At 37.0% G+C, this 24,390-nt stretch overlaps 1 protein-coding gene across 10 annotated transcripts in view; it reads left to right on the top strand.

Moving 5' to 3' along the window:
• Positions 1 to 24,390, top strand: part of SMG7 (SMG7 nonsense mediated mRNA decay factor) — a 73,624-nt gene that overhangs the window by 14,145 nt on the left and 35,089 nt on the right. For 6 of the 10 annotated variants that reach the window (XM_036850783.1, XM_036850775.1, XM_036850794.1 and 3 more), the window contains exons 2-5: positions 10,693 to 10,831; positions 19,559 to 19,590; positions 21,998 to 22,115; positions 23,876 to 24,008. In XM_036850783.1, coding sequence (XP_036706678.1) covers positions 10,716 to 10,831; positions 19,559 to 19,590; positions 21,998 to 22,115; positions 23,876 to 24,008 — 399 coding nt within the window. In that variant the 5' untranslated portion in view covers positions 10,693 to 10,715. The remainder of the gene's footprint in view (positions 1 to 10,692; positions 10,832 to 19,558; positions 19,591 to 21,997; positions 22,116 to 23,875; positions 24,009 to 24,390) is intronic. The other 4 variants (XM_036850786.1, XM_036850802.1, XM_036850756.1 and 1 more) reach the window with 2 other exon arrangements.

Below are 24,390 nucleotides of genomic sequence, written 5' to 3' on the forward strand. Positions count from 1 at the left end.
TCCCTCCTTGTCCACTGTACACACTTGGGCAGTGCTCTTAAAAATGAAAAATTTTCCCTTTTGATATCTATTTGCCATTGATGCTGTCAAGTGGTATAATATATATATATAATTTAGATGATTCACAATTAGTGTTTGCAGATTCATATATTAGAAAACATATTTCTTAAAAATTACTTTAGTTTTTTAAAATTTCACGTGTAATATAGATCTGGTTCTTGCCACTTCTACATCCAGTAAAGTAATACATACTTGTTTTAAACAAAACAAAACCCAGAAAATTTTAAGAGCGCTCATGTAACAGTGAAAGAGAGTGCTAATTATTGCTGGAACATGAGGCATAAATCTGGACTGTTCCAGGCACACAGGAACTTATGGTCACCCTACCATCCAGGGTTGTGTAGCCTTTCAGTTATTTTTTTATATATATATTAGCATTCACATATTTGTATAAACATATGTATGTATATAGTTTTAACAACTGGGATTGTTCTAATTTATATAGTTTGTAATCTTTCTTTTGTCACTTGACATTTTATCAAAGACATGTTCATAATTATATATCTAAAGCATCATTGGAAATGTCAGCATGCTGAAAATTACAGGAGTACTGTAATTTTCTAAACTGAATTCCTAACAATGAAAATGTGTGTTGTTTCCAATACTTTATTATTATTAAAAAATGCTGTAATGAACATCCTGGTACACACATATTCTTGTGTATGCTTATTTGAATGACAAGATTTGCACATTTCAAAATAATTTGTTAAGCGTGGTAGGCAGAATAACGCGGCTCCCAAAAGACGTCTACAGCCTGATCCCCAGAACTTATGAATATATTATGTTACATGGCAAGGGGAAAGAAATTAAGGTTGCTAATCAGCTGACTTTAAAATAAAGAGATTATCATGGATTTTTTTGGTGGGCCCAGTGTAATCACAAGAATCCTTTAACTGTGGAAGAAGGAGGCAGAAGAATCAGAACCAGAGAGACATGACTTCCTTGGTGGCACCGTGGTTAAGAATCTGCCTGCCAATACAGGGGACACGGGTTCGAGCCCTGGTCTGGGAAGATCCCACATGCCGCAGAGCAACTAAGCCTGTGTACCACAACTACTGAGCTTGTTCTCTAGAGCCTGAGAGCCATGACTGCTGAGACCACGTGCCACAACTACTGAAGCACACGCACCTAGAGCCTGTGCTCCACAACGAGAGAAGCCACCGCAATGAGAAGCACACGCACTGCAACGAAGAGTAGCCCCTGCTCGCCTCAACTAGAGAAAGCCCGCGTGCAACAACGAAGACCCAAAGCAGCCAAAAAATAAGTAAATAAATAAATTTAAAAGAAAAGAAAAGAGAAGAACCACAGAGGATAACATCCTGTTGGAATAGAAGGGGGTCACAAGCCAAAGAATGCAGGTAGTCTCAAGAACAAGGAAAACGCAAAAACTAGGTTTCTTCTCTAGAGCTTCCAGAAAGCAGCACAGCCATGGTGATACCTTGATTTTTACCGAGACTCACTCAGGCTTCTGACTTTCAGACCTGTAAGAGAATAAAATTTGTGTTGTTGTAAGCCACTAAATTTGTGGTAATCTGTTACAGCAGCAATAGGGAAATAATGCCTGGTAGATGTTGCCAGAAAGTTTGTACTGTTTATTCTGGCCCTAGCAGTGTTTGAAAAGTACCTGTTTCCGTACATCCTCACCAGTACTGAAGGTCTCATGATCTCACCTTTTTTTTGAAGCAGATTCCTTGATGTCTTTACTTGTATTACACACAGACAAGTCTATCCAATACTCTAGCATTTCCCAGAGTGTATTCCGCTGAACACAGGAAATTCATATATGTTAGGGTTCTCAATATATCCAAGGTAAAATAAATTTCAAAATACGGGGTTAAACTGGATTCTTTATTTAAGACTTCTCATAGCTTATAACATGCTAATGTATATTATGAACCTCCAAGAGGGAGATAGAGGTTGGTGTTTCCAAAGCTATGTCACAGCTCATAGAACTGATGTTTTCTTAGAACACTCTTTAAAATGCAGCTCTCCTTTTTCTGTTCTTTTCTCTCTTAATCTTTCTCTTTAATATATTAACCTTTACGTATGTCCATATTATATCTTAGACTTTGTTATTCTTCAGAATTCTTCTACCTCTGAAGTCTTACATTCAGCCATTCCATTTTGACCACAGCCTGATCCGCATTAATCCAGCTGCTTCTCTGTTCAGGACTTCCAGTGTAGATTCCAAATTTTTCGCGATTAGTCACTTCTTGCTTTTTTCTTTTCTTCCTCCTCCTGTTTTTGCTCTTCTGCCCATTTTTTGATATATTACTTTAACCTGTCTTACCAGTATCCTCAGTCCTCTTGTCCTCCCAGCTCACTTGTCTAGGAAAATCTGCTCTGAATGATTCTGAAAATATGCTTCTTTGGGTATTATGGATAGCCTCACTGGAAAAAAAATCTTACAGACTGGCCAATTGTTTAAATGCAGTCTTCCACTTCAATATCTATTAGTTCTTTTTCCCCCCAGTTTTGCCCATTTCTTTACAGTAGTTAAACTTTTGCTGTTTTCTTGAAGTTTTACTCTCTTAGCAAATGGTCTTTATTTGAACATAAAAATAAAAACCTTTTGGTGGGACTGATCTGCTTCCTGTTCCTTCCTCTACTAGTCCTTGCCTCTGTCACTCTTAGAAAGGAAAAGGTTCTCATCCTCCTTATTAAGGTGGTTTTCTTTGTTTTTTGCTCTGGATCTCATAGACTTTTTTTTTTTTAATTTATTTATTTACTTTTGGCTGCATTGGGTCTTCGTTTCTGAGCGCGGGCTTTCTTTAGTTGCGGCGAGCTGGGGCTACTCTTTGTTGCGTGTGCGGGCTTCTTATTGCGTGTGCGGGCTTCTTATTGCGGTCTTGTTGTGGAGCATGGGCTCTAGGTGCGCGGGCTTTGGTAGTTGTGGCTCACAGGCTCTAGAGCGCAGCCTCAGTAGTTGTGGAGCATGGGCTTAGTTGCTCCGCAGCATGTGGGATCTTCCCGCACCAGGGACTGAACCCGTGTCCCCTGCATTGGCAGGTGGATTCTTAACCACTGCGCCACCAGGGAAGCCCATAGACTTTTTTTACATTCAACCTTTTCCCTCCTTAATTGGAGCTTTGTCATAAACATTTGAGCAAGCTTCCCTTAACCTGTCCTTCCCTAGCATTTGTTCTATATTTATCTTCCCCATTTATCACCTTATAAACATGGTCTATACTGACTCCCTCAACCCATTGTTCTCTGGTTTCTACCCCTACCTTTCCACTGAAACTATACTTGGTCAGGTCACCAAAGGCTTCTGTTTTTAACTCCAAAGACTCTTTTTTTAATTGAGGACAGGGACTGTTTTGCTAACACTTGTATCCCTAAGGCCTCTGCAGTGCCTGATACATAGTGGAATCTTTGCATATATTTGATGAATATTCATTCAAAGCATGTATGAATGTATTTCAGTTTACTAATGTCTGTTATGACTCTCTGCTCTGGCCTTGTTTATGTCTTCATGTGTTTCCTTGTTTTGTTTTGTTTTGTTTTTGTTTTGTTTTCTAACTCTATTTGAATTTGGTACTTTTTCTATTTGTCTTCTTCTTGTTATGTTCAGGATAATTCTTATATCGAAAGCTGTTATCTCTCATGGGATTTACCTTGTCAGTGTGTTACTTTGCTTTTAAAAGTGGAGCTATATTATCAGAAAGTTTAGCCTGATACTCCAAATATGAGCATTAGCCAAGCACAGCACTTAAAGGTATAGTGATTTAAGAGTAAGGCCTTTACTTTCTGGCAGCCCTGAGTTTGAAAACTGGGTGTATGATCTTGGGTAAGTTATCTAACCTTTTGATTCCAGTTTCCTCAGTGTTAGAATGGATATAATATGTTTCCTAGGGTTTGAGAAGGAATAAATTAGATAACAGAGTAAAAGTTCTTAGCATGGTGCCTTATACCTGGTTAAAAAAAGAAGCAGTAGGACTTCCCTGGTGGCGCAGTGGTTAAGAATCCGCCTACCAATGCAGGGGACACAGGTTCGAGCCCTGGACCAGGAAAATCCCACATGCCGCGGAGCAACTAAGCCAGTGTGCCACAACTACTGAGCCTGCGCTCTAGAGCCCGCGAGCCCCAACTACTGAGCCTGTGTGCCACAACTACTGAAGCCCACATGCCTAGAGCCCATGCTCCGCAACAAGAGAAGCCACTGCAAGGGGAAGCTTGCACACCGCAATGAAGAGTAGCCCCCGCTCGCTGCAACTAGAGAAAGCCCGTGCGCAGCAACAAAGACCCAACGCAGCCAAAGATTTTAAAAAAATAATAATAATAATTTTAAAAAAAGAAGAAAAAAGTTACATTTACTTACATATTTATTATTTCTGACACTCCTCATCTCTTTGTGTAGTTCCAGATTTCCATCTGGTACCATTTTCTAACAGCCTCAAGAGCTTGTTTTTAATATTTCTTATGGTATTGATCTATTGGCATCAAATTTTCTCAGCTTTTGTGTTTCTGAAAATGTCTGTTTCACCTTCAGTTTTTTTTTTTTTTTTTTTTTTAATTTTTATTTATTTATTTATGGCTGTGTTGGGTCTTCGTTTCTGTGCGAGGGCTTTCTCTAGTTGCGGCGAGCGGGGGCCACTCTTCATCGCGGTGCGCGGGCCCCTCACTATTGCAGCCTCTCCCGTTGCGGAGCACAGGCTCCAGACGCGCAGGCTCAGCAACTGTGGCTCACGGGCCCATTTGCTCCGCGGCATGTGGGATCTTCCCGGACCAGGGCTGGAACCCGTGTCCCCTGCACTGGCAGGCAGACTCCCAACCACTGCGCCACCAGGGAAGCCCCTCACCTTCAGTTTTAAAGGATATTTTTGCTGGATATAAAATTATAGATTGATAGGATTTGGGGTTTGTTCTTTTTTTTTCTTTCGCTAGTTTAAAGATATTATTCCGTTATCTTCTGGCTTGCACTTTTTCTGATAAGAATTTTGCCATTATTCTTATCTTTATTTTTTTCTCTGCCTGCTCTTAAGATTTTCTCTTTATCATTGCTTTTCAGCCATTTGATTACAGTGCCTTTGTATGGTTTTCTTTTGTGCTCAAATGCTCAAAGTTTATTGAGCTTCTTAGATATCTGGGTTTATAACTTTCATCAGATTTGGAAAATATTCCGTCATTATCTTTTCAGATATTTTTTTGTGTAATTGATATGAGCCAGATATGGTATAAACTCTTAATTTCTTTGGATCTGTTGCCTAAGTGAGCTGGTAATTTGATTTTGTTAATATGGTATAGAATTGTATGTTATCTACTGTACGTTTTGCAACTAAAGAGGTTTTTGGTTTTTTTTTTTTTCTTCTTGTTTAGCAAAGAAGAACTTAAAAAGTGGGTTTTGAGTGATGTTGGAATCACAGTGAGGCTAGGCTATATCTTTGCTTTGGGGAGCAGTGTGGGAGAGTATAATAAAATTTGTTTGATCTTTATTTTAGATGGTATCTAAGAAAGTTGTATAGCATGAAGATTTGTCCACAAAGATATCACCTCCCCTTTTTAACCATGTATTCAGGAACTCTTTCTATGAATAGCTTTTGCCCTAAGCTGCAGTGCAAATTACTTGTAGTGATGACTTAGGGTCACTCCAAGGAATGTTCTGCTGTTGCCATTGAAGTCTGTGTATGTTTATTTTTCCTATATAATTTATGTAAGAAAATATAGTAAACCTGTGTTGTCAATTGTCTTATTAATCAAAAATTTCTAGAAATTAGGATTTTTGTTTTGCATTGTGATGAGGAGGAAGAGAGTGGGAAGAAGAACTAGAGAGACCTCTGGGACAGAATGTATACCAGAGGCTAAAACCAATAAGATTTCCTGGAGAAGAGTTTTTCAGGTTTAAGGAAAAGGGGAATATGGGTGGGTCTTATGCTTTTAAAAAGGCAAACTCTGAATAAAATCATAAGCAATGAAATAGTCACAATTTAGTGTTTTTTTTTTTTTTTTTGGCTGCATTGGGTCTTCGTTGTTGCACATGGGCTTTCTCTAGTTGCGCTACCCTTTGTTGCCTTGGGGGGGGCTACCCTTTGTTGCAGTGCGCAGGCTTCTCATTGCGGTGGCTTCTCTTGTTGCAGAGTATGGGCTCTAGGCGCACGGGCTTCAGTGGTTGTGATGCACAGGCTCAGTAGCTGTGGCTCGTGGGGTCTAGAGTGCAGGCTCAGTAGTTGTGGTGCACGGGCTTAGTTGCTCCGCGGCATGTGGGATCTTCCCAGACCAGGGATCAAACCCGTGTCCCGACGTTGGCAGGTGGATTCTTAACCACTGCACCACCAGGGAAGTTCCACAGTTTAGTTTTGAACATGTGAATTGTTGAAAATTGAGGTCTGTATTGCATCATGGAATAATGAATAAATGAAGTTTAGGTTCTGGAATTCTGATAACACCTGGATTTGAACCCCAGTCCTAGCACTTATACTATCTTTGTGATTTTGGGCAAGTTTCCTAAAATCTCTGAGCCTTTGTTTCTTTATTTATAAAATTGGAAAAATAGTAGTTACCTCAGGTTGCTATGAAAATTAAATCGATAATGGTTTATGTAATCCACTTGTCGTTTACCTAGGTCCCCAATGATTATTAGTTTTCTTTGTATATTCACTTTAAATTTTATTCTTTCATTCAGGGACCTTTTTACCTTTTAAACATTTATAATATTTAAACAAACCCCTATGGCATTCATGAGACTTTGTTTTCATCCTTTATTTTTCTCCATTGAATCCTTCCCTTGTTATTTATCCCACTCCATCCCATAAAAAACATGTTATGTATTCCATCTTAAAAACTCTTTTGACCCTCTCATCTCCCTCTACTGCCTCTCCTTCCCAGATAAAAGTGTCTAAACTCAGTTTTAGTCTCAGTTCCTTTCCTCCTGTTTTCCACTGAAGTCAGTCCATGGGCTGATGCTCCCACTTTTCTGCCCAAATTGTTCTTAACAAGATCCTCAGTGCCTTCCACATACGAAATCCAATAGTCATTTCTCAGGCCTCATTTTACTTGATGCATCAGCAGTATTTATCGATTCTACCCTCTTTTTTGAAGCTCTTTTCTTTATTTGGCTTCTAGGACACCATAAAACTTCAACAAGTTTTCCTCCCTTCTCTCTGGTCATTAGTTCTCTGTCTTTTTACTGACCCATTGTCATCTCTAGTCTCTATATGCTGATGGCTCCCAAATGAAATTCTGTAGTACATACCTTTCCTTTAAATGTCAGACTCTTTAATTAACTGCCAGTGTACATTCACATGGATGTATATCTTAAAGTTATCATCGTTGTAAGAAATAATAGCAAGTGGTTATATAACACCATGTGCCAAGCACTGTTGTCCAGAATGAACTCTTCGCCCACACCTATTTGTATTATCTTCCTGTTGCTAGTAAATGACAAATTCCCATGAATCATTTTTGATTTTTCTCTCTCTCTCTCTCAAATTTCACTCAACAAATGCTGTTGGTCAGAGTCTGATCAGATTTTACTCTCTCCACTGCTGCCTACTGGTCCAAGCCAGTGAAGTCTCAACATATAGGCCAGGAGGAACCTCTTAAAATCTAGGTTAGGTCATGTCACCTCTTTGCTCAAAATCTCCAAAGGTCTCACAGATTATCTAGGTCAAGTTGGATGACTCAGTCATTCAGCAGCTCAGCCTGACCTGAAGGGTCCAAGATGGCATCACTCAAATGTCTGGACTGTCAACTGGAATGGCTGTGATAGGTGGGAAAACTGGGTCTCCTCTCTCCAAGTAGTCTGTCTCCTCTGCTTCATAACATTGTGATGGCATTACGAAAGGGCAAGCCCAAATACACAAGTGCTTATCAAGCCTTCGTTTGTGTCACACTTCCTAAAGTCTAATTGGCCAAAGTAAGTCACATGGCCAAGCCCAGGGTCACTGTGTAAAGAGAGTTCACAGTGGTGCAGATGCCAGGAGGTGTATGATTCATTGGGGGCCATCAATATAACAATCTTCTATAGGCCCTCTATGATTTGTATCAGATTTAATTTATTATATTATTTGATTATAGTGCAGCACCCCTTTCTTTAGTCAGATAGGTAAATAATAAAGAAAAAAGGAGCTTCACTAGATAAAACTGATGTCTAGAAGTACGGGTTAAATAATGGTTCTTGGGTGGAAAAATCAGATTTGACTTTTGCGTATCTTTTATTTTTAATTTCAGACACCACCTAGAAGTAGAGAATACTATATATACCATAATACTTTATAGATTATTTTATTTAGTTAAATCAGACAGTAACTTAAATATTGTTGCTGGCTGAGTTAATTAACTTGTCCATATCCCATGTTATCCTCTTACTCCAAATTGGGAAGTTGTACTTTATTTTTCCCTAACCTAAATTTATGTGGTGTTTTACATTATATAAAGGACTGTTTGCTGTTTCTTTTTCCAACCTAAGTTTTGTTCCCTGTTACCTATCAAAGGATATAGTCACAGCCTTGTTTTCTTCAAATATTCTTCGTACTTTGTCTTGTCATGCTGTCCCTAATGTCAGTTATTTTTCTCTTATTCTTAGCATTTCCAATAAGTCTGGTCTGCTGTTACTTACATTAAAACTTGTTTTAATTCTAGTGTCTACTCATTTTTTGCTTTCATTTTCCTATCTTTGTTTGGAATTCTGTTAATCTTAAAATTATAAGTATGTGCAAGCATTGATAGCTTCATTATGTCCTCAAGGTTAATCTTACCTGACCATTTGTATATTGTTATACTAGTTTTATTAAAAATTGCTTTCTTTTTATTTTTCCTTATATAAGGCATTTAGTTATTCATTTTTAATGTGTTAAATAAGTAGTTCATATTATCTTCTATTTTAGGAAGATATAAGGGTTGTTGCAAATAATGCATTTTTGTTGTAAAGCGTTGGGTCCAATAGTGTTGAAAACCATTGTTCTGGCATATATCATCTACTAGGATAACCTCTAGTGCAGAAAATGTGTAAACAAAGAACTTCATCATAGTGCTATGCGTGCTATGATAAAAGTGGGCATTAAGATGCACTGGGAGTGCTTGGCCAAGCCAAGTCCCTTTTACAGGAGTTGAGTCTTTAAATACAAGAAGGGGTTAGCCAGAGGGAAGAGGGCAGGGATTCCATGTTGAGTGAAAGAGCATGAATCAAGGTACTTAGGGGCAAAGTAGCAAGGAACTAAAAGTAATTTGGTTTTATTGGGTCATGAAGTGTATAGTGGGAAGCTGTGGGACCTTACATGCTATACTAATAAGCTTGGGTTTTGTCATGAGGTATTTTCTCCTAGTCTTTTCCACTAAAGTACAACTAAAGTCACAGGTGATTAAATACGTGCTTTGGAAGTATGGTGCCAAAGTCCACATAGACCTCCTGCATGTTTGAAATTTCTCTTAAGACTGGTGTTTTATTGTTAAAAATTATGAATAACTTTGTCTTCTATTCTAGAATTGATTAATGTGCATTCTTAGCTTCAATATCCTAATTTTAGAATGAGGATAATAATAACATTTACGTCTTAGGATTGTTGGGAAGAGTAATAATACCTATAATGATGATAATGACAATAATAGCTAACAGTTTTGAGGGCTTATTTAACAAGAAACAATCCTAGGTGTTTTATTTCTATTACCTCATTTAATCCTCAGAACATCTCAATGAAGAACGTACTTTTATTATCTCCTTCTTACTCCTGACAAAACTGGGGCATAGAGAAGCAATTTTCCTAAGGTTATACAGCTAATAAGTGGCAGAGCGTAGTTAGAACCTAGGCAGTCTGAATATAAGGTACTTAACTACTACATTTTATATTCCCATTCTGTGAGATCAGGTGTATAGAACATTTAGCATAGAATCTGCTACATAATAATTTTAAATGTAAGCAGTTATCAGTATTCAATAATAATTAATTTATTTTGTCAAAATCTTTGCGTCAACTTGATGTCTCTAAGAAATTGTGCTATGTCTTTCCTGTGGCTTGAGTTATTCCCGGCATGCCATTGAGTGCAGCGTGATACCCAAGCCCATGCCTTAAACCACTACTTTCTACTGCTTCCTCTTTCCTTGTTGGTCTGTGTCCATACTAGAATTTAAATCTGGTAGGGACTATAATCTGTTTTGTTCATCATTGTATACCTCATCCTTAACACTGTATCTAGTACATAGAAATGACCAAATCATTGTTCAATGAGTGAATGAAGATCTAAAACCTGCCGTTTTCAGCTGGTCTTAGAATGTAAGCATTATTTATACCATCTATAATTGTGGTTTAATTACTTTACTTGTTTTTCCTTCCATAAGCAGTCCAGTTTGGACCAGCCATCTGTCTACTCCTGTGTTCTACAGGGCACTCTCACCTTGGTGCTGCAAGAGCCCTGCTGGGTAACTGGTTTCTGTCTTATAGAGATCACTCAGCTTTCAGGCAGGGAGGGAGATTAGGGTAACACTTTGATCCCAAACTAGAATTTTAGAAATATACAAAACAGAATTTTTAAATGTGTATTCTAAAGAAACTAAATACAAAAAGGAAAAAAAGCTTTGATATTTTCCCTTTGCCTTTGACATTAGATCATTTTAAATAAAGAGAAAATTTAACTTTCTTCAACGGGGTTCTCTGTTATTGTGGGTTAACTCATATTTTCCTCCTCTCCTCTATCTAGAATGTCTTAAACCATTCTACCCTATGAGAAATTGGATGTTCTTGCAGATAGTCATTGTGGGAGAAAACGTTTCATTTAAGTCCCAGATGAGGACCGGAAACTTGAAATCAGAGGAGCATCTGAAATCAAGTAATATTAGGTAGGATGAAAATTACAAGGGATTTCTACATGTTTGTATTCCTTTTAGAGCTATATGTTAAAGTGTTCATGTACTATGAACACTAGTACAAGAATTAGAAGCTTTCTGAAGCATTTGATATTGGCCAGGATGGGGGAGGGGAGTGCTAATGGTTTGGGGTTTTTTGTTTGTTTGTTTGTTTTTTAAACTTATGTGGCTTCATAAGAACTTTGGCATGTTTACTTTGTCATGAGCATTTATATCTTACAGTTCAAGGAAAATTTTTAAACATTTAAATTTAAGAAATGTTTATGTTTATATATGTGGTCTCTGAATATTTATGATAAGCATAAGGACATGTGATTTATCTTGTAGATTATCCTTTAGAATAAAAATTCCTGTGTTTTGGGTTACATATATTGCAGTTCATTTGAGTGCAGGGAGCATCAGTTCTTGGTTCTATATGTCAGCCTGGATGCATTCAAGCCTCCTAGGTGCCTATAGAAATAGGTATATGATGGTATACAAGAGAAGCCCTCTGCAGCCATATGGTGAGTTGGTAACTCTTGTCACAGCAGCTTGTATCAGTTCAAATGACGGGGTGAAGGTGCTTGATCTTAGAGATGGGGCTTTTAAATGAGAAATGCTAGTTGCCCTTACAAGTTGATACTATGACAGTGACACCTATAGCTAGGCCATTCCAGAAGACTTGCTTTACTGTGTAACGCTTATGAGCTTTGGAACCAGACTGCAGGGTGGAACCCAAGTTTTACCACTTCCTAGTTGTGTTTTAAGTTTTATATAATCAAAGTTTTGTATAATCAAAACTAATGTTTGGGGAGAAACAAAAAGTACAATAATATAAATTCTTTGCAATTCTTATGTATCAATCTCTGGTTTTATTTTATGTGCATACTAGAATGCGGTCATTATGACATTCAAACAGTTTCTCTTTTGTCACTTAGCATTATGTGGTGGTATCTAGGATTTTTGACCTCCACCTTGGAATGTTGTCTTCTTCAACCTAGTGTGTTGCTTCAGAAAGGATCCTTTGTCAGTGACTAGATTAGCAAAAGTAATTTGGTGGTCACTGAAGTATTCAAGTCATAGTCAGATTAACCCTCCCTCTAGGAGTTATCACTCATGTTCTTTTATGTAACTTACCTGTTGTCTTATTTGTTCCTGATAGCAACTCTGAAAGGGACTTTGTATCCCTGTTTTATAGATGAGGAAATTGAAGTTTCTTGGAGAGAAATTCCAAGGTAGCACTACTAATACGTAAGAAACCCAGATTCAGGGCCAAGTCTTTTTTATTCTGTATCATTTTGTGTTACATAAAATTGCCTTAAGTATGATGCACATTTTACCATTCATTAATTCAACAACATTTTAGTGAACAGCTATGACGTACCAGGCATTATTCTTGGTGTTAGGGATATAGCCTAACCTTCCTCACATTTTTCCATTGTGCCTAATCCATATGGCACTCATCACTTTTTCTCAGGTTCTTTGGCCTGTTCATTTTGTAATTAGCTCAGAGATTTACCATTCTCCTCAGTTAATCTCCCTCTTACTTTCAGACACTGATCTGATTCTCCTACTTTGTCTCTGAATTTGAGGCAATGTAGCAGTGAATTCTCTGGACATCTCTCCACCCTGCACTGCTCCCAAATTTTCCTAGCGTATTTCTGTCTAATCTTACCTTCCTCCAATTTCATCCTGCCTCTTTTTCAAAGCCAGTCTTGCTTCCTGTCTTTTTCACATTCTCATGTCTTTTCATCTCTTCCAGGATCATGCTGTGTTAGTTTTGTTCTTTCCTATATCTTCAAGCTATTCCTTTTTCCTAGCTTCTTTTCTTCATTCTAAACGTGCTCAAGTCTCTCCCATTGAAAAAAAGAAACGTCTCTTTACCCATGGCCCCCTTCTCTTTCTCTTCACAGCCCAATGTCTTAAGAGTTGCCTTAAACTTCTCCCTCTCATTTGTTCCTCATTCTCCCTGCAATTTGACATTTTGTCTTTCCCTGGCAAGGCTATCATTGACTCTTGCTTCACCAAATCCAACACACCTTCCAATCCTTATAGTACTTATCCACTGCCTTTGAGATTGTTGACTACTCTGCCTTTTTATCCTCTTCTTTTCCCTATACCACTCTTCTCTTGCTCTCGTACACCTGTAGTTTCTTCTTGGTGTTCTTCATGGGCTGTCTTTCTTTTATCTGCCACTTAAAAATGAAGATAGGGAGCTAGCACCACCCTTCTGCCTTTCTGGGCAATTACATTTACTCTTACAGTTTTAACTACCATCGCTGTGCTGATCACTCCAACACTGTATCCCTGGTCTTGATGTCTCCCCTGTGCTTGACACTCATCTGTAAGTGTCTGCTTGCTCACCCCCACTTTGTCAAATACCCAGATGTCCAAGCCAGCAATCTGGGAATGATTTTAGACTGTTTCCTCTGCTTTATCTTTCTCCTTCTGATTTTACTTCCAGATATTTCTTGAATCGAGGCTTTTCTGTTCATCTGTATTATCACTTCCTTTCTTCCAGTCTCACCCTTTTAAAATCCTCCTTCCATGCATCTTGTTGTTGTAGTCTTTTAAAAATGCAATTCTGACAATGCTGTGCCCCTGTTTAAAACTCAGCACTGTTCTCCTAGTAGTTAAAAGATAGAATCTGAGCTCCTTAACGTGTCATACAAGGCCTCACAGTCTGCTCTCTGCCTTGATTCTCCAGCTCATCTTCTGTAGCTTCCTACCGTGAATTTGATCCGTCAGTCTACCTCCTTCACAGGCTTAGCTTTGTTTTTACTGTTGTGATATTTTCTCTGCCTGGAAGAATGACTCCTTCTCATACTTTGAGATTCCCAGACCAGAAATGGCCCTTTATAAAACTAGGTACACATATTCAAATTGTATAGATTGTAGAGTGAACGTTGTAATATAGAGCAGTGGAGTGTCAGGAGATTTGAAAATTCGTGCCAAACTGTAACGTTCCATAGAGAGAGAAAGCAAGTTAGTATTTTTATTATCTCTTACTGAGAAAAGCTCCTTTAGGAGCAGCATCTTCCCTAGATGTTCTTTTCTATGTGAAGTTCAACAGTAGAGTGATGTGATTTATTTTTTTCTGATTAATACCATGAAACTTGGTGATATCTTAAAGTTCTAAGTGTATATGTGCATGTGTGTCTGCATGTGTAAGCACACACTCACCTTATAGTGTCTACTGTCTGGCCTGTTATTTAACACAAATAATTATCATTAGGTTAATATGTTTATGGTCATAATTGTTGGCTACTGTTATCCCAAATACTCCGTAGTACTTTATGGAAATAGGTAAACAAATTATCTTGAAATAAAACCTTCTGTGGCTTTTATTTAAATTTCCAAAAAATGTTGCTCTAGCATTACCTCCCGGAACAAAAGAACCTGATTTACCTTTCCTTAACAGCTGTGAGTTTAGAGGATATTGGCTTATATTCCTATGTTCTGCTCATATGAGAAAGGGGGTTGGGAGGCCAGGTAAAAGGAGTCCTTCATTGTATCGGCCCCTGATTTGGAAATGTCCTGTATTTTTAAACCATGAATATTAATGTGTGATCATAAGAGAGATTATCCTGTATTTGTTACCTTGCATTGTTATATCAGTGCTATGTATAATCAAGCTATTTGTTAAAGAAGATAACCATTAATTAGTTTTTTTCCTCTAGTGACATTATTAAAAAATTACCATAAAATGTTTAACCTTTGAAAACCCCAATTCTTTGGGCTATTACTATCAAACATTCCATTTTTTTTCCCCCTTACAGTCTTGTATAACAGGGGAACTATGATACAATGGTTAGGAGTTAGCCCCTGGAATCAGTGTGTTAAAATGCTACCTCTACTACTTGCTAACTTGATGACTTTGGGCATGTTACTTAATCTCTGTCTCCTTGGGTTTCTTCAGCTATAAAGTGGGGGCAATAATAGTACATAGTGAGGATTGAATGATTACCTTATGGAAAGCCCTTACTTTAGAACAGTGTCTGGCAATAATAAGTGCTAAATATAGTGTTAGCTATTTTAGTATACCTAGTGCATTAGAATGCATTAAATGTATTTATAGATCTTGATGATCATGTTCTCTCCAAGAGTATTGTTTCAGATGGTTAGCTCTAAACATATTTGATTATCACTGAATGTTTCAAATTTTTTTCAGCCTTTTAATGACTTTCTTTTTTAGTGTTTGATAGAAGTGCTTAATTTCCCTTATTATTTACGAACTGAGACAGTATATTTAGTATTTTGAAAGCTTTATATTTTATAACTATTTAATAGTGCTATTTTATTATTGAAGGCATGATGATTTTAGTTCTTGGATTCTTCATTCATTCATTCTTTTCATTAATTCCTTTAGCTTAAAGTAAGAATAAAAAGGATCTCATGTGGCCACACCTTCTAGAAGCCAAGAGGAAACATTTAAAAACTATTATCTCTTTATATAAGCATTGTAACGTTAATCTTTAACAATATTGGTCTTTAACAAAACCAGTAGATCATTGAGGTGTAGTATTTTTTCTTTATAAAAAAGTAAAATAATCAAATAGCCAATTTTGTGCTAATCTTTATGAAAGCAGTTGGTATAAGATCACATATCTATTGATTTGATTTCTTGTATATTATACATTATTTAAAAAAACTAAGAGTTGTGTAGGGGTGGGAGGATAGGGGTTCCTTTTCTTGTGAGATAATTTTTAGTTTAACCCTCTCACCTATCTAAATGGGTATTTTTGGTACACAGAAAAAGGAAGAGTTAGTGGATAATAATATATAAACCTAACCATGTTTTAAGCAATTTGCAAATTAATTCCATCAGAAATATAGCATGGCCTACAAGTACTAACTTTCTGATTACATGAGACTATATTTTAACATAGTCTTTGTGACAAGATTATGACATTAGTGAATAAAAATAGATCTTTAGTCTGAGGAAACTGTTATTGATGATTCCTCATATGGGAAAACTGTTTGGTTTGGGAACTTACAGATATTCGACTTCTCATTTTTGATGAGGTACTCCCTGAAGCAGGAGAGCCAAACTTTTTCTGTAAAGGGCCCAGATAGTAACTGCTTTAGGCTTGGTGAGACATGTGATTGTTGTCTCAGCTACTCACCTCTGCCCTTGTAGCAGAAAGCAGCCATAGACAATATGTAAACGAATGGGCGTGACTGTTCCAGTAAAATTTATTTATAAAAATTGATCCAGTGTGAAGGAGGGAATTTCATCCACAGGCTGACCACTGCGCTAGAATGTGAATTTTACTTCTTGTGGTCCTTTTGATAAAAATCCCAGGTATTTATATCCTAATGTGATCTTTTTTAAAATATCTATTTATTTAATTTATTTATTTATTATTTTTGGCTGTGTGGGGCCTTAGTTGCAGCACGTGGGATCTTCGTTGCCTTTCGTTGCAGTGCGTGGGCTCTTTGTTGTGGCGCGTGGCCCGCGGGCTCCAGAGCGCGTGGTCTCTGTAGCTTGCCACGCACAGGCTCAGTAGTTGTGGCGCACAGGCTTAGTTGCCCCGCATCATGTGGGATCTTAGTTCCCCGAGCAGGGATCGAACCCACATCCCCTGCATTGGAAGGTGGATTCTTAACCACTGGACCACCAGGGAAGTCCCTGAACCGATCTTTTAATTTAGACTAGTTGACTTAAATGTTAGGGTTTAATTGACAGAGCACAAAACTGAACCTAGATAAGTCTATGTTAGCTTTTTATGTCATAGAATTTTTTTATTCTAATTTAAAAGAAATAGAAATGACTTGGACTTTGGAGTCAGAAAGAACTAAGTTTGTACTTAATTGTACCTAATTGCTCTGTGACTATGGACAAATTATTTCACATTTCAGAGCTTCAACTTCCTTGTTTATGGGATGGGAATCATAGTAGCTATCTCCCAGGGTTGTTACATTTTCCATTTTTCTAGCTTTTCACCATTTCAATTTAGCAAGGTTATTTTAGTCATTAACACATGTCTCTTTCAGAACCTAGGAGAGAACTGTGCACAGAGGAGCATCTCTTCCCTTGTGTTACTAAGGAATCAGAACTCTTGGAGTTTCAGAATGCTTGAACATTCATGTCAGATAGTTTTTATGACATTTTTGAACTTTTGTTAGTGTTTGGATTTTTAGTTTTACATTTTTCTTGGGCAGATTATAGTGTGTAAAAATGTAGAGTGAAATTTTGATCTTTGTTTATCAGAGCCTAGAAGTCTGCTCCAGAAACTGTTAGAATTATAGTTTTTCTCTTACTGATGGCCTATCAGAGAAGCAGATTATTTGGAAATAGTTCCTGTTATATGCTCAATATGATCTTCATTTGACTGGAAATTGGTATCCTCGTTAGGCAGATGTTAGCATACCAAGATGACATTTGTTCATCTTTACAAGCAAATCTTGTTTGGAATGAGAAAACAATCATTAGACACATGATCCTAAGTGTATCTTGTATATACTAGAGTATGTATTTTTAGCTAAGATATGGAAGCATTGTGAAATATGTTCTTTGTAACTTGGCAGCTCAGAATGAAAGGTATTGAATCCAGTGGAGATGCATAAGTAAGGTTGGCTGTCTCAGTATAAGGTTCATAAGTTAGTACTCTAGGAGGGTTTTGGGGTGGGGGAGGAGAGGAGGTTGTTGGTAGGTTAGGATGTGTGCTATTCCTAAGTGTGATCTTAGGTTTTAAGAGCATAAATCAAATACTTTGTGAAGATTTTTTTTTTTTTTTTTTTTTTTACGGCAAAAGTTTAACACTCAAACTAGGCTTTATGGGTAATGGAATTTGATGTGATGTTACCTTTTAGGACTAAGTGTAGCTGTTTATTTGGTATTGTTCATTTATATTGATAGTTCTTGTGGTTTGTGGTTTCTATAGCATCCTATTGTGATTCTATTTGAAAACTTAATTTTTTAAAAATATAGATATCTTTTTAAAATCTAAGAAAATAAAAAGATTCATGTTTTGTTTTGATGAAACTAAAATTCACAATTGTTATCAAATAATAAATTACATAAAGCATTTACAGTAAAGCTTTTAGAATCTCTAAATATTCTCTAGCTTTTATGTCAAATTTTGTTTTTAAAAATGGAAATCTCATAAGTTTATATACTTACCTTTTTAGAGTATATGAAAATAATTTAGCCTTTTTCCTTTATTCACTTAAAAAATATGTATTGAATGCCCACTGTGTAGGCAAAGAAGTTGTGATGGTGAGCATTCCTAAAATCTGTGATATACACTGTAAAGAAAAAATACAAGTGCTTTGAGAGCATAAAACAGGAATATCCTTCATGTGTGCAGGGTTCAAGTAAAGCTTCCTGAGGAAGTAATGTATCTACTGAGACAAAGGATGAGTAATTAACCAGACAAAGGAGGAAGATGTATTCCTAGCAAAGGGACTCTTCTTTACAAAGGCCCTGAGCGCCAGGGGCGCCGAGCACATTGGAGAATCCTGAAAGAAGTCCAGGGGCTGGAACACAGAGATCAAGGAGAGAAAAGAATAATGGTAGAAGTAGAGTACAGAGACTCTCTTCAGTTACAGAGGACTTTGTAGACCACTTTAGTAAAGATCTTGGTTTTTACCCTAAAAGCAGTGGAAAATCATTAAAGGGTTTTAAGTGCGCAATTGGTGAGGTCAGATTTGCATTTTTTAAAGATCCCTCTGATAGCAGTGGAGAGAGCAGGATGAAATGAGACAAGAGTGAAGTGGAGAAAACAATTTGGTGGCTTTGCAATAGTCCAGGCAAGGGATGGTTGTAACTTGAATTACAGTGACTGAAGAGGAAGTAAAGGGAGAGCTACAGATTCAAGATGTATTTAGTAGGTAAAATTCTTTGGAGTTGATAGATTACCAGGGATTTGAGAGAACGTTATCATGGATGAATTCCAGGTGTCTGCTTTTCACAACTGGAAAGCCATGATACATTTGCTAAAGTACAAAACACTAGAAAGAAAACCAGGGATGGGGGTAGGGATGGGTCATGAGTTCAGTTTTGGACCTCTTGAATATAGGCAATTCTTAAAGAATTTGGGAGAGAGAAAAGAAGCAGCAGCTAGAGGAAAATCTAGGATAGAAGGTTTTAAAATCTGTGAGAGCATAGGGCATGTTTAAATACTGTGAGAAGGATCCAATAGAGAGGGAAGTTTTTAAATTATTGAAAGAGGGGAGAGGGTAATTAAAGGAGCAGAAGTCCTTAAAAAGGTTAGAAAGAGCATACCTAAGTGTAATTACTGGTCTTAAGTAAGAGATGCAGTACCGCTAGTATTTTAACAAGAGTAAGAAGGAAGAGGGCTCTGTGACTGTAGTAAGTGTTTAGTAACTGGGCATTGTTTTTCCTGAGGTATGGGGCTGTCCTTTGCCGAAAAGAATTGAGGAGAATGGAGATTTGAAATAGTTATAGTGGCTAGTGAATTGAGAAACATAGAATTTCCTGGCCTCATTGAGGGAAAATTTGGAGGTAAACAGTAAGAAAATGAACTCTACTCAGTAGAAGAGTTTGCGATGACCCTGTGAACTTGTAAGGAATGGCATCAATTTGCCAAGATCTAATGCTACTCTAAACGTTAAAGCAGGGACACTATTTGCAGTGCCACAAATACAGCTGTTATACATTCTTACTGTCATATATAATTTTACTTAACTTTTAGTGTTACTTATGTTGGGTGGGCCTAGTTTGTTTCTAACTGAGGTTCTTTTTCCCTTTTTTAGGCAGGCAGAAGTCCTGAAGGCTGACATGACAGGTATTGGCTGGCTCTTTTGTTCTTCACAACTTATTTTATACCATTAAATTAAGGGAAGTGTATCATCTTATTATACTACTTGTAGTACTGTCCTGGTTGCCAGAGGGGATGATAACTTACTATTTATTTTAAATATTTATTGTTTTTATACTTTGAATTCTTACTTAGATGGCTTGTCAAAATTTTTATGTAATCTGTGCTACACTGAGTTGAATATTACTTAATTTAATGCATATACTCATTTAATTTTTACAAACTATTTATTAGCTACTTACGAGATACAGAAAAAATAATTCATATACCATATAAACACAAATATCTCATGGTATTAGATTTATATCTTCCTGTTTATAATTCCCCAAACTTGAATAGTAGGTAAACCTTCAGAAAAAAATGTTTGCAGGAAAACTCTTGCGAATTGAAAGTCCTTGAAATTGAATGAGCTACCTTGCCACTTTTCTTTCCTTTCTCACGTTTTTTGTTTTGAATAACAGCCAAGGTGTTTTTGAAAGAATAACTGGAATTAGTCACTAAAAGGAGCAGATGAATTTAACTCCAAAATTAGGAAATATATGGCAGTAACTATGTAGTGATCAATATGTTCTCTGTAACAGCATAACAGCAATATGCTTTCTATAACCGTCCCAAAATGTAAAAAAACAATAAGTGCTAATGGATCTCATCCTAATTTTTGAAGATTTTAGTTCTGCAGTGAAACCTGCAAAGAAGAGTTAAACTTGTAAGCAGCATACCTGCCATAATTCACAACCAAGAGGAAATGGGCTATTTAGATCTCTTTTTCTCAATCTGTAGAATTGCAGGCTAATGTTCTAAGAATTTTAGATAATCTCATTGTCATCTTGCTCAAGAAAAAAAAGGGAAAAAAAGCCAAAAACACTTTTTATAGGTTTATAGTTCTTCCCATTATTAACATAACTGTCATCATCTTCCATACTATGGATTCTGATGTCAGCTCTGAGCTACTGTATCATGCTCTTGTATGGGCATTGTAAGCATAATCTATATTGCGTGACAGAAATTGTGCACGGAACAATGTTAAGCCATCTATATACCTTTTACATTTTCTTAACTCTTGAACACCCTCAGTAAGGAGGCTTAGGGTTTGACTTTTGTAGGGGACATTTGACCTGCCCAGAAGGTGACCTGTCCTTAAGATATTAAGTCTGCTCATTTAAATGATAGTCTCACTGATAGGTCAGAGTTAATGATCCCTTACATTCCTTTTCCTGCAATCAGTGAATTGAAGCAGGGTTGAATAAATCTATAAATCTATTTATTTAGTCATTAAAAGCTTAATAAGGAAGGGACCGAGACCCTGATACCAAAAAATAGACCCTATTTTTTAGTAGCCAGCAAACTCTTGTAAAGATTAACTCTGATGTCTGGGAGATTCTGTGTGCAGAATAGGATTATGGTGGCTGTAGATACTAATAGCAGACCTAAAGGAGAGTGAAGATTATGCCATTGTGCAGTGGCAAAATACTAAATGCAACCAGACAGGCTAACTAGCAGCCGGAAATATATAATTGAAAAGTCCATTATTAAGTTCTTCTATTGAGGCAGCTCACTGTCAATTATTGCACTCGTAAGCCTAGTAATCGGAAAGGCTAATGTGCCTTGTAGGACTCTGGCAGACAATATGGCCCCAATTTGGTATTACATATAGTTATAGCCTGACTTTCTGATTTCATCTTGCACCCAGTCTCTCATTTGGCCTCTTGAGCAGTTTAATCACTGTCTGCTACTGGTCCTCATTTGCATTAAATAGCAAGTGTGTATTGCTCACAAAAGTGTCTTGGCAAGCAGTCTACCGATTGTTAAAATAACACTCACTGTCAAGACTTTATTGGCTTGACATACATAGGAGAGTAGGAGTAATAGCAGAATGCCCAAACAGCTGCCGGATTGTGAGCTGACAGGAGGATTCTGTAAGGACAATTGTGAGAATGATTCAAAAGAAAAAGAGAAAAGCTGCTTTGGACAAAGAGATATAGTTATGAGAGTAAACAGACCAACTTGGCAGTCCATCATTTCAAATGGGGTGACTTATTATGAGGCATATGGCTTCCTGTGGTATGAATGCATAGAAATCCAAACCAAGATCAAAGGGTGAACCATTCTCTTTTTTTAAGCCTTTTTCATTTCATGGCGTTATTTCAAAACTAAAAGACAAATACAGAAGCATTTTGAAACAGATGTAGTCATTAGCCAAAAGGTAAAAGTCATCTGAAATGTAGTAGTATAAAACTTCTGCAGCTGTCTGTGATATCTGTTTAAAGCATGTTTTTGCTTTGGGGAATGGAGAGTGAAGGAATTCTTGGTGTGGCATAATGGTCTTAACTATCTGTTTATCTATCTACTGTTCTGTTTTTGTTTTGTTACTCAGATTCTAAGCTGGGTCCAGCCGAGGTCTGGACATCCAGGCAGGCTCTGCAGGACCTGTACCAGAAGATGCTGGTTACTGATTTGGAATACGCTTTAGACAAGAAAGTAGAACAGGATCTGTAAGTATTACCATTTGGGATGTCCCTGTAAGATCAGGAATCTCACCAAGACTTTAGAATAGAAGAGAACAATTTGGTTGTTTCTTTTTAACCTATTTCAGAGTAAGCTTTTTCAATGAAAAAAAAAAGGAAAAATTCTAATACTTGTGAACTTTTTGAACAAAATATTTGACCATTGATATTACTTTAGATACAGTCTTAGGTAGCAAGAGAAGAAATGTTTAGAGTTGAGTTTTATTAAGGTCTTCAGGGCGTATCGTAACAACAAATTTGTATGTGTTTCAAGTACTAAGAGACAGTGTTTGGATTCTCTGTATTGTATTCAGTCCTATATTTGAGCCGTGATTTAAAAAAAGAAATATGAAGTAGGCTTTCTTTGATAAATATGATTCTATAAGTTTCTCCCAAAGGAAAATGTGTTTACATTGTAAGGAAAGTTCTTCCTTTTAATCCAATAAATAGGTATTTCCTTTTTTTTCCCCCTAATAAGACTAAAGAAAGATTTTGTATATTTAGGCTGTTCCACTCATTCTTTCTATGAGGGGTGAAATGGCAGATGACCAGATTCCCAACTGAGTAAATAAATGTCTTTCATGGAAGGCCTTGCCTTATAAATTGGAACAAGGACATTAGCCTGGTGGAAAATTAAAAATCAAGAATATTCTGTTTAATAATGCCTGTTACCCTAAGTAGTGGTGAAGATTAGTTTTTCCTATATTGCACACCTAACCTTTATATTGTTAGGAGATCTAGTAATAGAGCTTAATCACAACCACTCAAACCCATATTTTTGATATTAGAGTCATGGATAAGATGGCATCAAAAATGCTGAGGGAGTGATTGATTGCCCTCATAAATCATTAAAAACCCCAGTGCTTCAAAAGAGCCTCAAAAGCTGCCGTTGATAAAGAATTAGGTACTTTCCAGGTAGGTTGTAAACCCTTTATCTATCTGTGTTTGCTTCCTTCAGCCAGTAATATCTTCCCTCCATCCTAGTTCCCTTTTTTTGTTTTGTTTCTTTGTGATTTCCCCTGTGATTTCCAAATTAGGGAGTGACTGTATTTCACCATAACTGAAGTTAAAATGATTCTCTATACAATTCGGTTAATGAAAGGCATTTTATAACAGGATTTTGGTGTGCCATATTTCAGCATTGTGTTGTTTCTTAGTTTGAATAGCCAAAATTGAAATGTCAAAATGAGTTTATATTTCAAGCTCTAACGAAAATATTAACCCCAAGAGAAATAAACAAACTGTTAAATAGAACTAGAACTGAGTGCTGTGGGAAATAAGTTTTAGAGAAATAAGAGATATGGCTTAATATTTACAAAATAACTCCCCCACCCCCACCCCCAGACATGCCACTTGATACAGAGAACACATATTTTTTGACACAATGGTGCAATGTATGGAAATTTGTTAATAGCTTGCTTTTACTTTGGTCTTGCCACTGTAGTTCTAATTTTGTACCAGGATTCCTAAATAGGTTCTAAGTCTAGTAGCCCTAAAAGATTAATAACTGAAGCCACAGTCTGATTATTCGAACATTTGGTAAGTGTTTACTAAGGTCAGTTGCATTCTACTGCTTGTCTAGTCTTGTTCAAAGGGGAGCATAAAGTTATTTAAGTGAATAACTTTAATGCAGGTTTACTGTCTAGTGTGTTATAATTATAACAAACAGTTCTTTCTTGTTCTCAGGGGGACCAGTGTCTGCCCAGTGAGTCACTGCTATACCAAATAGAATTACATTTTGTTTTCAGCTGGAATCATGCCTTTAAGAATCAGATCACAACACTACAAGGCCAGGCAAAGAATCGAGCAAACCCGAATCGGAGTGAAGTTCAGGCAAACCTTTCTCTGTTCCTAGAGGCAGCTAGTGGCTTCTATACTCAGGTGAGTTCTGCACTGTATACCAATTTTCCTAAAATTAGTAGTGAATATTCTCTTTGCACACATCTTGTTCATATAAGCACTTGGGGTACCCACTGTATGGTCCATCCAGGAGTTGATCACCTATAATCTCAGATGAATCAAAATGTCTGAAATTACTTACCATAAGACCTTTAAAACAGTAAAGACTCTGCTCTTAAAAAGGTGATGGAAAAAAAAAAAAGTGATGGTTCAGCTTAAAGGTTAGAGGTATAATTGTGTGAATAAAAAAAAGGGTAATGAGAGCAATGCCTTAGTGAAACAGCAGAAGTAGTGAGTTACAGGTGGTAGTAGAGCAAATGTAAATGTATGGGTGTAGTCATTGTGAAAGTAACAGCTATGTTTT

Source organism: Balaenoptera musculus, chromosome 1 (genome assembly GCF_009873245.2).
Source record: "Balaenoptera musculus isolate JJ_BM4_2016_0621 chromosome 1, mBalMus1.pri.v3, whole genome shotgun sequence".
Classification (NCBI taxonomy): domain Eukaryota; kingdom Metazoa; phylum Chordata; class Mammalia; order Artiodactyla; family Balaenopteridae; genus Balaenoptera; species Balaenoptera musculus.